This window comes from Cryptotermes secundus, unplaced genomic scaffold (genome assembly GCF_002891405.2).
Source record: "Cryptotermes secundus unplaced genomic scaffold, Csec_1.0 scaffold964, whole genome shotgun sequence".
NCBI lineage: Eukaryota > Metazoa > Arthropoda > Insecta > Blattodea > Kalotermitidae > Cryptotermes > Cryptotermes secundus.
Genome location: NW_019725428.1, coordinates 862,395 through 878,794, shown reverse-complemented (window position 1 = coordinate 878,794; position 16,400 = coordinate 862,395). Strand labels below are relative to the sequence as shown.

Genomic DNA, 16,400 nt, shown 5'->3' with positions numbered 1-16,400 from the left:
TTTTTAGGGTAACAGAGTAAGTTGAGCAAGCAAGTCAGCCTGCTCAGTTTAGTCCTTGACCCTGATGACAGAAGCAACAGGTTCCTCCAAAATGTCAATAAAGTTCTACCACATTACATGGCATCACCTCCAAAGATGGCATCCTTCAAATTCAACCTCTTTTCACACACCATAATTCATATATATGAAATAACTAACTTCATGGAGTTGAGCCCTTCTTGAGAAGCTGCCAGTTGTGCAGCCACTCAAAAACTTCCCAGGACTTTATTCAACCCAGATGTTCATAACCGTGTTCACAAGAGCTTCTCCACTGGTCCCTATCCTGAACCAGATCAATCGAATCCACACCATTTCATCCTATATTTTTAAGATCCACTGAATAATATCCACCCACCTACATCTTTGTCTTCCTAGTGATCTCTTTCCTTCTGGGTTTCCCACTTATATCATATATGCACTCCTCTTCTCCCCCATTCGTGCTACATGTCATGACCATCTCATCCCCCTTGACTTGATCATTCTAATTATACTTGGCAAAGAGTACATATATGTAATCATAATTTTAACTCTTATAAGCTCCTTGATCAACCGCGTGTTTCTCAGTCCATTTTGTAAGACTTCCTGATCTGCATAAGTTATGCAGTATCAACTGGAAGGATGAGTAAGAAAGATGTACATGGGAAAAGCAATCATTGTGTGTCATAGGGCACTAACCCACCATACACTTGGCCAAGTGAAGATACATAATTCTTACAATACCATCAACATCACTATCTAGTACTAACAGTGTTTTTATTCTACCCACTACATGTTTCGACCTAATTTCTGGGTGATCCTCAAGTGCTATAAATACCTAAACATCAAACATCTGAACTGTCATGCCATATACCGTAATGGAACATGAGTCCCTTGTTCAAAGGCATTATCAAACTGGATAACTATAGTAAAGTCAAAGAGTGAAATCTATAATTATAAATGTAAGAATATGCAGGCAATAAAATCAATCCAAATGTCATTTACTGTGCGAGAATAAGATGTACTATGTAAATGTACATATTCATATTCATATTTATTTGCATTCATACTGTTACAACTGCAACACTTGAACAAGTCAACTCACTAAATACATCATTGTTAAAAGCTCTATAATCCTAGAATGTATTAGACTAAAAATAAAACTGTACTTGCCTTACAACATTACTAAGAATTTTAAAAATATAACAATAACTACTATAATTCCCTTTTCTTCTATGCTTCCTCATGTCCCTGTTGAAGAAACTCATTCAATGTATAGAAAGGACGATCAAATAAAAATAATTTTAATTTATGTTTAAATTCATTACATCCCTTTGACTTTTTAACTTCCAAAGGAAGTATATTATATAATTTAATGCCCACATTAATAACACTTTTCTTAAAAACTGATGTGTTACATTGTTGTACATGAAGATCATCTTTCCTCCTAGTATTATACTCGTATAAATCAGTATTTCTCGTAGTGTATATATTATATCTCTTAAAATAACACAACACCTCTATGATGTACAAGGACATAATAGTTAAAATCTTCAATTCTTTAAATAAAGGTCTGCATGACACTCTGTTATTTACACCTTTCATGAAACGAAGCATTATTTTTGTATTTTTAAGACTTTAATACTTTCATTTTCTCCTCCCCAAAAAATCAACCCATAACTTACCAACGATTGAAATTTGGCAAAGTATATATTCCTGAGTATATGTAAACTTACCTCATCTTTCAAAGATTTAATAATATAACATACCTTAATCAATTTTGAACACAAGGACTGAATACGTACACTCCATTTGAGATTTTGAGTTATATTAATACCTAAAAATCTAAACTGAGATGTAAACTGAGACGTTGTGTATAGTCTCTGTGTGTACATTGCTGGTTTGCTGCTTGGCTTCCTGTTTAGTTAGGTTAAAATTACCTAAAAAATTATATGGTGGGAAGCCAGCAACTAACCGCTTGAGCTATGGCGCGGCCCAGCTTCTCCATACTTCAATTCCTGAGTTATGTCATGGAGTAGTTACTATAGGATTCTGACCATGGTGTATAACACACAGAGATATTGGGTTTTCGGACTTTATCCATCGTCCTGGTTTTTATGATGACTAAGAAAAACACGATGTTTCGGACCAGTGATTGAGGCTAGCTCTTTCTAAGGGACCCAACAGAATAGGTGTTTTCCCTCACCTGAGGACGGAAACAGATCCGGTTTCCGAAACGTCATGTTTTTCTTAGTTATCTTAAAAACCAGGACGATGGATAAAGTCCGAAAACCCAATATCTCTGTATGTCATGGAGCTATAACCTAAGTGTAAATGTTTCTGATGATGTCATACTGTAATAAACATGACTGTAGCTCTGAACACTGTCAACTATTTTGAGTCTTTCAGACACAATATTTATGAAGATGGATCTGTTTCTTTCATCAGATGCACAGTAGGAAAGGTAGCTCTCACTGACGGGCAGAACTGAGCAGGAACCATCCCTCTGTTTTAAGTGATGATGGAATGAGACCAATTTTCTGAAACGTCATGTTTGAAGAAACTCAAGAACAATGGACAATGTCCAAAATAAGTAATGTTTAACGTAACTATAAGGTCAGAATTACAGAAAATCCAATAACTTCCAATTTTAGATATCAGTGGTAGAAAGTACATAACATGACTCCATATAGGCGAGGTTTGTCCACACACGAGTTTCTTCTCTGAAAGTACTGAATAGATTTTGATAAAATCTGGTATTGAGGATCTACAGTGAAGGCAACAAATAAATTTAATTTTGTTTCACAGTGGCTTAACAAAACTTATATTTTACATTTTAGTCAAATCAGACTCTGTCACAAAAATAGATCTTCATACAGAAAAAATATCCATGACATAAAAATTATGACTGCCTATCTCACTGAAATCTACATATTTTATCTAAAATATTTTCTGAGATTAACTTTGCAATAGTAGAACTGTACCCGTTACAAATGAAAATCAAAGTTAATGATGTATGGAACAGGGAAAGAAATACAGTTAGAAAATATGTCCATGAATGTATCACTGGACTATTGTCTTTCCACTCTTGGTTGGCTGAACTGGACACACTTCATGACTTAAAAATTTCCAAGTTACAAGGTCTTTCTGTGAACTTGTTCGTTCAGAAAAGTGCAGCCTGATGGAACGAAAGCAAGATAAGTGTATATGCATATGGGAAGTACCTGTTGCAGTCAAGCTGACACAACAGCCAACATGGATTAAATGTGTGGTTGGCATGCAAACTAATTATTGCAGAAGAAAATGATAAGACGCATGTAAGTTATTCTCACCTTCAGAATGAATTCAACTTCAGGCTGTCCAGCACTACCCAGATGTGATGACTCCCTTTGTCCCAGCCCTGACATCTGGAACAAAGAAGGCAAATATTTTTTTTTCTTAATATTGTGCATCTTGTTGTATGTCACAAATAAGATATATAAAGTATAGAATATACCATCTACACAACAACAATCAGTATTCAAAACAAAGAAGACACTAATGCATCAACATTTGCTTTTATTATGTTTATTAGAGACGCAACATATTTCGACCCTTTCACGGGCCATAAGGCGTACTATGCACCAGTCTGAGCTGTTGAGTTGCAATCAACTGTCATTTTATTCATCGAATGAGGATTCTTATTGTATCGTGAAATTAAATTCAAGGTAGATGTATAACAAATCTTGGGTGAAATTTAAAGCTAAAACCCTTAGATAAAAATTAAATTTCAAATTACAGAAGTAAAGATAAATTAAAACAAGAGAACAAAGATTAAGACATGAAAATTAAAACAGTGTTTTGTTGGTAACACTTGCGACTGCTACGTGTAGGCCTGGTTTTAAGCCGGAAGAAGCAACTACAGCACAGGGGACCCGCGTAACAGAATCTTCTCAATAGGATGGGTCATGTAGCCATGACCTTGGTAATGTCTTAGAGGGTTTATGCTCAATATACGGTAAGTGATATATATTAGGTTGCACTTAAATATTGTTTCATTTCATAAATTTGTAGTTCATTTACCAGTGCTGTCAACAACTCAGACTACATGGCATCCAGTAAATTGATGATAGTGAATAAAGAACTGAAAAGCATGTGGAAGGCATCAGTCAGCCCAATATAAGGTCCTACAGAAATAAACCAAATGATGATTGTTTATTCTATGAATCATATAATAGATATACGTATACTCTGTGAGCAAAATCCAGGGCTTTGCAAGTTAAAGCAGATGGTACACATAGTACAGCTTTGAAATCTTAAAAAGGGTCAAAATGTTGATGATAATATTAAATCCTTCCTCTTAAATGTAGAGAGGTCTTATTATTATTGCAAATGTCAACATACTGAGGCAAATACATTCACTTACATCCCTGTAAACACAAATAATCAATATTTCAATTAAAAGTCACCAACAATTACAATGGATGTAACAAGATTAAAATAACAACCCAAAAGCTTCCACCTGAATCATTCAAACACTCCATCTTTGTTTGACAACTAAGTAGATTTCAGGTTTCCTTAAAAACAAATATAAAAAATAAGCAGAACAAGCTGTTTTGAAATTAATAAAATCTAAAGTCAGAAGCAATTGAAATATGTAAAATGCCACAGAGTGCAAAAATTTGACACAAGTATGTACGCCACTATGCGAGAGCTTGTGAACTTACATTATTTTATAAAACTGCATCCAATTATGAATCACTATGACACCATATTATATGATATCCACCACTCTGACGAAACTCATGGTGTGATGATAAGTAAAGAGATAATTATTAAAAAATGGCTACTAGTCCATTATATGCCAGTCTCAAGACTGATTGTAAGCAAAAATAAGAGTTTCTATTGATTTTGCAAGTTATCATGAATTATTACTGAACGAAAGAATACAATTTTCATTACAAATTAAAGTTTGAGGTACCAGAGTTTGACTCTGGTCTTATGTCCCAACATCATGCTTACATTACTATTCCTGTAGTACAGAAGTCATGTATTATAGATTAACATGTTAATTATACATATCCTGTTACCATCCTTACTAATTACTGATCATTTAAATTTATTTATGCTTCACTTTCATGCTTTATTACTATCCACTCCCATTTCTCTTTATATTTAATCATATATGCACCCATTTCCTGCCAATGCTCTTTATTTTTGCATGCTACTATCCCCTCAATCCCATTTACTTTCAGTCCCACCTGACATATTCTAAAGCAAATTTGAAAAGCAATGGTGATAAAGCATCTCCTTGTTTTAAATATTTTTTAATAGGAAATGTATGAGGCAAATGCTGACCTATATGGGACTTTACTGTAGGCTTCATTTAAACATATTTTAGAACGTGTAACTATTTTCCAGGGTACCCCAAATTCTACGAGAATACTGTATTATACTTCCCTCATAATTGAATCATAGGCTTCCTTGAAGTATACAAATAGCTGACGTACTGTCTGACTACTCCCATTTTTTCTCCAGTATCTAACAAATGTAAAAATTCTGATCAGTAGTTGATTTGTTATGTCAAAACCCACACTGATGATCCCTAACAATAATAACGAGGAGAGAAAGACACTGAATAAAATTCTGCATTCGGCTTATAACAGTGATATGCCTCAATAATTACTACAGTCAGTTTCAACATCCTTCTTGTAAACTGGTACAATAATATACTCCTTCCCCTGCTGAGGAAATTCTTCCTTATTCCAAAACAGAATTGACGAGTTTACAAACCTCAGAACAGAGAATCTAGTGTCCCACCTTGTGCCTGAATCAGCTCTGCTGAATCTTATATCTGCCAATTTACACTTTTTCAACCTTGCAATATAAATTTCAACCTCAAATAATAGTGTGCTTTAAAAAGTTAAATATATCCATGACAATAAAGAAATACAACAATTCTGTCCATAATACACAGCGTCTCCTCCATGTAGTGTAACTATTCTGTCAATGACGATGAAAGGATTGTAGATGTTACACTCAAATACAAAGCTTGTATAGTAATTAGGTTGTATGAAAAATTCAAATACATGTCATGCAATTATGACAGGGCTTACTTTCAGGGATGTGGAAATTTCCTTGCCATGACATGCCTTGGGACTTACAGGCTTACAGCACATCAACAATGATTGCGCAAGATGGTTACTGCATCTCTAAACCCCATGTCCACAAATAGGTTCTTGTGTAATGAGGTTACAGTTTGACTGAGGTCCATTGCAAATTCTTGAATTAACACCAGTGTTCTGTACAAAATTCTTCATGTTCTGGTTGCTCTGACATACTTCTAGCCTAACTTCCTTATTTTATATAAGATAGGCTTACAAAACCATGCAAACCTCTGAGGTGGGAGTGACCCCTAGCACCGCTTAACGTATGTTCAGGAAATGGCCTCTAAAAAATATGCAGCACCCCTCCCCAGTGTAAACAAAAGTGGTTGCAAGAAATCTTGTATTTATCTTCCTGCTTAAATCGCAGAACAAATTTCATGGGCAGAGGACATCAACTAAATATATAACTAAATAACGATTTAATGCCTCCTTGAAATGCCAATAGCTGCTGAGCCACCCAACATAGTCTTCGCATTTTATGTAACCCAAAGCTTAATAACCATGTTTACAAAAGCATGCCGCTCATCACCTATTTTGAGCCAAATTAATCAACTTAACACCTTCACATCCAGTTCTGTGAGACCTACTTTAATATTATCCTCCCACCTACAACTAGGTCTTCCAAGCAGTCTCTTTCCTTCATATTTTCCCATAAAAATATGAATCTCTTTTCTCCCATGGGTGCTATATGTCCTGCCCATCTCATCCTTCTTGATCTAATCACTGTAATAATATCTGGCATGGTGTGCATGTTATGAAGCTCCTCATTATTGAAGTTTTCTCAAGCCTCCCATTATTTCAACCCCAACATACCCACATATTCTCAGCACCCCCTGCTTCCTCTACAGACATTTTCTGTCTTTAAGACGTACAGGTGCAATGATTACTTCCTGACTATGAAAGAACACATAACAGACAAGTTCCTGTGTTATATACTACACTGTGACTGCAATCTAATGACTGTAACATAAACGAAAACAAATACTCAAGGTAGATTCAGAGGAAATTTCAGACTTCATATGCAAGGTTACAGTGGAAATACATGCTTCCGGCCACAGGTCTACTTAATAAATGTGTTAATAACCTAATGTAACACAATAACTCCATTGTGCCCTCTTTGTCACTACATTACAGATGGTATTTCATTAGTATGGACACTTCCTTTGAAAAAAAAGAAGTGAATGCACTCTGCTACCAGCAAGTGACAGATCAAGTTATCCACTCATGCTCAATGCACATACACTTCACCACAGAAACTACGCTGCCACAGACCAAAAGAATATTTCTTCTTCAAAGACCCTCTGTGTGCTTTATTATTTTATCTTATGTGTAATGACACTGTATCACCTACGATATTATGGTAAAATATATGACTATAAGATATAAGTTTAAAGGGATATAAGAGGTAGTGAATGTGTGTCTATTTCAAGATAATTTCCTGGCATTGGCTTGAGGCAGCTTGGAAATGATGTAATTACACCTCAAATGATACAGCTTTAAACTGGCTGTTCACTTAAAGCATACTAACCTGGTTAACATTTAATCTTGGAAGAGTCCTCGCAACTTGCTGCACTCTGCTATTACTGCTACCACCTCCACCTTGAGGCGGTCCTTTTGGTGGTACAATGCCACCATTGGACCGATGATCATTGCTGCCTCCACCATGCTTCACAGGTTGTCCAGGATATCCGCCCCTACCCCCATGAGGCGGTTTCCCATCTGCAGGCTTCACAAACCCACCTCGAGGAGCACTGTGAGGATGGTAATGATTGTTCACCCTCCCGTTACTCACAACACTGCCATGCTGATGTGAAGATGGCTTCTTGAATTCCGGAGTTTGCTGCAGTCGTGTACTGGCAGCTGAGAAGAAAGCATGGGTGCCCCCAGGTGCAGGGCTGGGAGGGACACCATCAATTCCAATCAAGCGTTTGGAATCATCTTCCAGGATCTGCTGCACCGCATCATAGTCGCCCAACTTACTCTGTATCTGCCGGGTTACTTTGTCAGCAGCTGAGGGGAGCACCTGCAGCAAGTTGAGACACATGACTGTAGAAGTCTTGGAAATAAACAACAATAATAATATTCATGAGTAAAAATGGAGAAGTTGCCGTCACATGAACAAATATTGTTAATCAACTTACAACATGTTTCAGCCCAAAGTGGCATTATCTCGTGTGTCTTGAGTAATACATGAATGGTGACAGAATACACAGAGACTACAATGCTAGTATAAATTTATAGTAAAAGAGTAAATATTTCATCACCTTAAGAAGCACTTGATGATGGCCTGTCTGGGCCGAAACATGCTGTGGGTTCATTAATAAAAACATTTGTTTCTGTGATAGTAACCCCTCCATTTCTATGCACCACAAAGAGGATGTAACATTACAAGGAAATATTTAAGAGATCTGGAGTTTTCATGGCAAATACCTGAACTGTGGTCTTCTGGTTTATGAAACTGTACAGTCTTGTAGGTGATTATCAACATTCCAGAGGAACCTTCTGTCTCCATCTTCTGTATAATGATGGATTCTGTAGGTCCCTCCCTACTAGACTGTACGATGTCATAGCCCAGAAGATGATCCCAAAAGAACAATATCCTCTTGCAGTCATGTCTAGTGATCCAGACCTACTAGAGCTGGAAGGCTATTTCAGAAACACTAAATAAAACTGGAGAATCCTCTCTACTGAAGACACAGAGGAGAAAGTACTGATATGAAATATTCTGCATCACTATGCCACCTCTTGATAGGACTGGCATGCAACTGAAAATTAGTCTTCAAGCACTGGCCAGGTCAAAGCACAGGGCAGTCATAAAATAAATCGATTAAGTGAAATGAAGGACCCAGGATATGACTCATAACATACATACGTATATCAAGACACTTTAATTATAAACGAGTATGAGTGATTAACTATGCAACTACTACTATAAAAACACATGTTTCAACCTCAAACTTGGCAAACAAATCGTTGAAAGTCAAATAACACCTGCTTCATGTTCTAAACAGAGGTAATCTGACACTATGCTGCAAATCCTCCTGCACAAGACAGGCAAGCTCCCTGCATATCTTTCTGCCTAGGTTTAGGCCTGCATCGCAATCCACAAACCCATAGACCAACAAAGCACGAGCAAAATCCACCAAGATAGTGGGCTTCTGGGTTGTGATTCTGTGGGCAGATACAAAAGTTTCGGAGGAACATACTTCCTCCATCTTCAGGGATTAATTGTGTAGGTAGAGGAATATGTTTAATTATATAGACAAGTCACGCCAAAGTTCATCATGGGACAAGAGAGGAACGTTCTGAGAATGGGCCCTACATTCCCAATTTTCAGTTTAAATTTACCTCCTGCAAGAAAAGATTTACTGGGTCCTGAAAGGAGCCAACGATGCCCATTTTTCACTAATTCAATTTTTCTTCTGAAAACAACAGTGGATCCATGGAAATATCTGTTCTTCCGCAATGCCCACCTCGCCACATATGATAAAACACGTGTGCCCTTTTTGAGGACAATTTTTTGTTCATTTGTTGTCCATTTCTTTCCACCGATTAGCCTCGGTCCCTTTCTTTTTACTCCTTTCCATGGGTCCCATGACTACCTTCCACGAAACTTGCTTACATAACTAAGCAAATTCCTGAACCTACACACTTAAACCTTGAAGACCGAGGCAGTATCTTCCTCCGAGACGTCATATCAGCACAAACATCTACACAGTTGCACAGTCCAGAATACCATAGCCTTAACAGTGACCGCCGTGAAACCCTCAAACCCTATAAAATCAATCCATATCATGGCAGTCACAGAAAACGTTCCATGCTGCTACTATAAGCATTTCTTGCATATCAGTAAAACGTTCACATTCGAGCAGTGAAATTTTGGAAAGTGAGAACCCCCGATTTCTTGTGAAAGGCGTCTACGAGATTTTCCAGGTGAATGTTCAAGCACAGCACCAATTTCATCCACCTTCTCTTCAGTGAACACACACAATTTTCATTGTAAATTTTATTTTGTCTATCAACGATCCTGTCTAAACGCATTAACGAGTGTATGGATCAGCTTTTCTTTATGTGGAAATCCAACGTCCTGAAATTCGTGCCGAAATCTTCTCCTTACTTTCCCAAGTATGCACTGTACATGAATACTTGTTTCTATGCGTGACCTTAAAGTGCCATTTCGACGTAAGTAATGCGGCCGAAGGAATCTTTAATGCAGTAGCAGCGGCTTAGGGGATTACGGTCGACAGTCGCATGAGCTTGCTTTATGACACCTGCCCAAAGATTTACTGAAGCGATACTGAACAGCCACTGCAATATGTATATGATACTGGCGTGTGTCGGCTATACCACGAGTCCGGAAACATGCCGTGCAAATTGGCGCGGGAGCCGCGTGTCCTTCCCGCTGTAAGAATCGAACGATTTGCGGCAGGCTCTGGGGTAATTCCTCTTAACAGCAGCTCTCATAAGAGTGACAGCATGTGGAGAACTATCAATACCGGTTACTGGTGAACACAACGCAATTTCTGGTATATGGCAGACAACTTTTAGACTACACTCCACTCTCTCTGCATTATGGATGTTCCACTAGCAGACAGGCTGAATACTGAAATCTGTGGACAACTAAAGTGATGTCCAAAATTATGTTAGCAGATATTGATTATTCATTCTATTTAAGCATGGAACGGTGGTTTCTATTCCCGATGAGATCATTGGATGTTTCAATTGACCTAATCCTTCCAGCCGCACTATGGCCCTGGGGACGACTCAGCCTCTAACAGAAATGAGTACCAGGAATCTTCCTTGGGGGTAAGGACGGCCGGCGAGTAAGGCTGACAACCTCATCGCCATCTCTGAGCCGAATGCCTAGAGAATGTGGGAACCTCGACGTCTCACAACCCCATGCACCTCCACGGCCTGTTTACTTTACATTTAAGCATAGTTCCGCTTTATAGATACACCTAAACAACATTATTAACTTTACAGATGACTTCTGTCGTGCCGCTTTTGCGACCTAGGATTTTTCTTGCCACCAATGAATCCATTAATCCATCATACTGAATCTATGAATAATATAAGTTACGTCCAAAAACAGTACGGAATTATTAATTTGCAGATACATCTACAGTAGCATTATTAACCTTTATGAATGGTTTGTTATGCCGTTTTTGTGACCTGGAATTTCTTATTGCCAACAGTCCACGCGGTAGCGTAGTTGGTTGAGGTACTATACTACAAGTCGGAAGATCGCGGGTTCAAGTCCCGATGAGGTCACTGGATTTTTTCAATTGACGTAATCTTTCCGGTCGCACTATGGCCCTTGGGTTGACTCAGCCTCTAACAGAAATGAGTACCAGGAATTAATTAAATAATTTTCCTGGGGAGTAAACCGCGGCCGGCGCGTAAGTCTGACAACCTCACCGCCATCTTTGAGCCGACTGTCTAGACTCTAGATAATGTGGGACGCTCAACGTTTCACAACCCTATGAGCCTTCACGGCCTGTTACAGGGATAGCTTTCCTTTTACAACAATCCACGAGTCATGCCACTCCGCTAAGCGCCATTTTTTTTCATGGTGACCAGCTCCATCACTCTGTCAGGACAAGCAGAAATTTTACGTTATAAACGGGCCACTCAGCCATGGCTTTTCCACCGCAGAAGGAAATTTCAGTGTAATATGTGCAACATCATTCTTCACACGGATTATAATTAATATGGATATGAATATACACTCTAATTTGTGTTCTCTGGTGTTACCGCATGCATCGCACCCAGTTGTTAAGCATAATAAATGACAACGGCGTATTCAAGGCTTCGAAACTTACATCTGTCAAATCGTCCCTTTCTGTTTATTGTGCTACCAAGCTTGAAGTGTCACAGAGTTTTTCCGGGCGTTGTTTCTCGGATAAAGGTAAAAATGTAAAGTTGTCCCTGTACTTAACTAATAAAGCACTATGCCATGAAGGCATATGGGGGAGTGGATGTATAGATCCACATTTGTCTTGAACTCGGCACTAGCTGGAAGTGAGTGATCAGCTTCACGCCCCGGCCGTTTTACCCCGGGGAAAGAGCCCCCCGTACCCATTGGACAGGGGCTTGCCCGAACCCCAGAGCCAGTCTGGACGACGTGGAGAAGTGAAAATTCTTTACTCTACCGGGACTAAACTCCTGACCTCTGGGTCGTTCTGCCCGTAGCCAGTCGCTATACCGACTAAGCTATCCCGGCTCCTGTAGTTTTCCAAATACACATTCTAATGATTTACAAACAAGTGCGGTATTCAGTTCCCATATTGAAGGATTATAGCGGCCGTGAAAAGCCTGGATACTGGCCTTCAATCGCTTACAATATTGTGACCTGTGGACCCATTGCTAGGGAACGCGCTGACAAACACGTTTCCACAGAGATGGATTCTTGGAAGCAAACTCGTTACGGAACAAGTTTCCTGGGATACAAACATGAAACATGGTTCCCTGGAAATATATTTCTTGGGTTCACCTGGCGTGTCCCTGGATACGGATACGCTATATAAGGGGCCGTTCAGATCAGAATTAAGTGACAGAACCTCGCGTGGAGGCGGGGTCGAATACCTCCACCGTAGCCCTGCGAGTCGTAGGAGGTGCCTGGGGGTATAATTGCGCCACCCTGTTCCTGGTGGATATAAATACGGGGATCTGGTCTTCTAGTTTGGGGGTCTGTCCAATTTGAGGCAGTAAAATGAGATCATGAGCCCCGCGGGACTAGGACCCGAGAATGACTGCGCGGGTGAGGACCAGCAGCAATTGTAAACGACGGACCCATATTTTCGTCAGTGAGGATGTCACATAAGGACTATGACTGAAAGTGTTCAGTTGAAAAAAAATACTGGTCGTGATTCTCAAGACGAACTGACTGGCGGTAAACAGCCAGTCATAAATTAACTCTGACTCTGAAAATAAAGTCATTCGTAAATCAGAAGCCACTTGCAGTTAAGACCAGAATTGAGTCATAGTTCAGATCAGAACTGAGCAAGTTCGGCTGAGAGTTGTTGTGAGTTATTGTGATCGTGAATGCGAGTGATTGTAAACAACGTGCCAATAAATCCAAACCCGTTATTATTAGTCACGCAGCCATAGACACGTGACAGTATGCATGAGCGAACAATATGCAAGCAGTAGGCCTAAACCTGCAGATTGCCTTGAACACAAGAAAAAATTAGTAGAGGCCAGCATCAAAAACACTATTCGCAGAAACTACGAGTTTCTTACACTTCTGACATGTATGAAACATTCTAATTTACGGGTTATTTTACAACGCTGTATCAAGACTATACAACGTCAAATGATGGGTTGGCTGTTAAACTGGAAGGGATGAGAAAGGAACCGACTGTGATCTAATCGAGATACTCCCCCGGCATTTTTCTGGGATTGAGGAAGACCATGAAAACCTCAATGAGGGTAGCAGAGACTCCAACCACGTGAACACTTCTCTAGAGCATTAGCGCTACGCTAACCCGATCTAATAACCATTTAAAGATATGAGAATCTAAATACAAAGAATTCTGCCATGCTACACTGTAATGAACTAATCTGCAATTTCAGTAATTCAACTAATATCTTAACACACTCGTAATTTTATTATGCAAATTCGCTCTTATCTGCGACGTGAAATTTAAGTCCCAAAATGGCTGCAAACTACAAATATTTAAATTCGCTCTGGAGCCTGCCTCTGTCACGGGGCCCCGTCTTTCTGAATTCCCTTCAGTATAACAAACCTGTTCTAAACTGTACTGAATGCAGTTTTTAATCCTTCACTACTGACATGGAGTCAGGGCGATCCCACAACATCCTTTACATTTCTCGCCATACGTAACAAAATAATCATAAGCTAATAGTTGCTCGTCTCGCCAAGAAATTTCTCGGCTATTANGGATCTGTCTCCGTCTTCAGGTGGATAGAGAAGGATACACCTACTTAGTTGGGCCCGTTAGAAAGAGCTAGTCTCAATCACTGGACCAGCCCAACTGAGTAGGTTTATCCTTCCCTATCCACCTGAAGACGGAGACAGATCCAGTCTCCGAAACGTCGTGGTCTTTTGTCTTTTACAAAGCAGACGATGGGTGAAGTCCAAAATAAGCCAAAAGAAGTACAAAATTCTTTCAGCTCAAATCTTCACAGAACACTTATTTATGATCTATCTTAATAGTATCCTCCCATCTGAGCCTTCACTTGTTCTGGATAATTTTTTGTAAGCTTTTCTGGCCATTTCAGTGTGCGCCATGTCCAACCCACAACACTGATTTTATAACTTTAATCATGAATTTGGCGAAGAGTACAAATTACCAAGTTCCTCATTATGTAATTTTATTCCCGCGAGATTCCTGTTACTTTTTTCTTTTTGGGCCCCTTTCACCGCTTTAAACGAGTCACAACTCACTGGAAGGCTCTCGAAGACTTTGAGATCGGTATATGCATTTCTTGACCGTCAGAATTTGATTTCTTTATCTGACATGAAAATCCTTGTGTTCAAAATGTAAATGATACAACGGACATAAATCTATGATCTGATAAGAAAACAACTTACAAAGCTAATCAATCATATTATGTGTAACACACTTAAAACACATAGTTGCCGGGAGTGCAACATGTTCACATGTCACAGCCTGAGCGTATATCGACTGGTTGGTCATCAACACAGGCTTTTTAGGCTACAATCGATCAAAACGTAGCGAAGCCTATCATTACCCAATAACCCGCAGAACATTATCGTATTGTGACTTGCCAGTAGAAATTTGAAAGAAATGTCAGCCGATGTTGTACGTACCACCCAAAATCGTTACTGATCAATGAAGCGTACTGCTAGAACAGCAGGAAGTATATGGCGCAATGTGTCATTTTGTTTACAATCGTCGTACACAGAAATGTTTAACCATTTACGGATAGAAGATTCCTCGGCAAGCATATTTTACATTGAACGACGAATATAAAGTGAGACGCGAGTACTGAACTACGACTACAGCCCGGATTGTGGTCTTCCAGGTCGTCAAGCCACGTGCGACTGGACTGGATGAACTAGGGTAAACCTCGAACAACTTCTGTCAGGATAGTCGATGTCCCGACCGAGATGGTGTACTCTCCCGAGCACTGCAGGAGCCTCCAGACCAACATATGTATTTTAAGATAAGGACCAATATTCTGTATGATGGGTTCAATTTGGGCTTTATGCAGTGCAGTGACCAGTTGTAACTAATTAGTATGTCCCCCCCTTGGCACTACAGCCCCAGTGGGCCTAGGCCTACCTCTATGAACTCCGTTCACTTCGGTTTTTCTAGATCTTACACATACGGTAGGACTCCTTGGGCGGGTGATCAGCTCGTCGCAAGGCCTCTTCCTGTACACAAACACAGAAAGACACACAGATATTAAACATCCATGCCCTGAGTGGGATTCGAACCCACGATCCCGGCTTCCGAGCGAGCGAAGACAGTGCATGCTACCGTAGTACGTCCCTTAGTCATCTGAATTTACCTGACAACTTTCAGTGTTACCCTCCCCCATACTAAATGTAATTAGAATATGTAGCCTGGGATGAGCTGCGATAGTTCAGTCGGTACAAAGGCAGGGTACGGGCTGGACGACCGGGTTCGATTCCCGGTAGAGACAAGAGATTTTAACTTCTCCACGGTGTCCAGACCGGTTCTGCTGGCCATTCAGCCTACTATCCAGTAGGTACTACGGGTTCTTTCCAAGAGGGTAAAGAGGCCAGGGTGTGAAGCTGATCAATTTTCTGCATCTAGTGTCCAGGTCACGAATGGCGGAGCTATACATCCACTCCCCCACACGCCTTCATGGAGTGCTGTTCGATTAATTAAGCACAGGGACAATTTTACCTATTTTTAGAGCAGGCGGGTATGCAGACAGACAACACGATCAGGTAGAGCCCAGCCCGTCCAACTTGTTCTCTTTATGCACTTGTGCAAATACTGCGTCAGAGTTCAATGTCTCTCTTACAACCATTCTTTAGTCTTCCTAAGAGGAGCTGCTCCAGTGATGGTACCGTGTGGCAATGGGCTTGCTGCTAATGTGTCGGCGGACCTCATTGCTTCTGTCTTCAAGCAGATAGTTAATAATAAATATGACGTGAAGCTACAAACGAAATAAAGTTCAGTAACGTGCTGCTCCCCCATGTGGAGGCGAGTTAAAATATCTCAACTGCAGCCCTGTGAGTCGTAGAAGGCGACGAAAAGGGAACCCGGTGCCACCTTG

At 39.8% G+C, this 16,400-nt stretch overlaps 1 protein-coding gene across 5 annotated transcripts in view; it reads right to left on the bottom strand.

Annotated features, from left to right (window-relative positions):
• Nucleotides 1-16,400, bottom strand: part of LOC111863425 (AF4/FMR2 family member 4) — a 460,597-nt gene that overhangs the window by 154,671 nt on the left and 289,526 nt on the right. For all 5 annotated transcript variants that reach the window (XM_023849745.2, XM_033751058.1, XM_023849746.2 and 2 more), the window contains 2 exons: nt 7,690-8,184; nt 3,348-3,422 (listed from right to left, as the gene is read on the bottom strand). In XM_023849745.2, the coding sequence (XP_023705513.1) occupies nt 3,348-3,422; nt 7,690-8,184 (570 nt within the window). The remainder of the gene's footprint in view (nt 1-3,347; nt 3,423-7,689; nt 8,185-16,400) is intronic.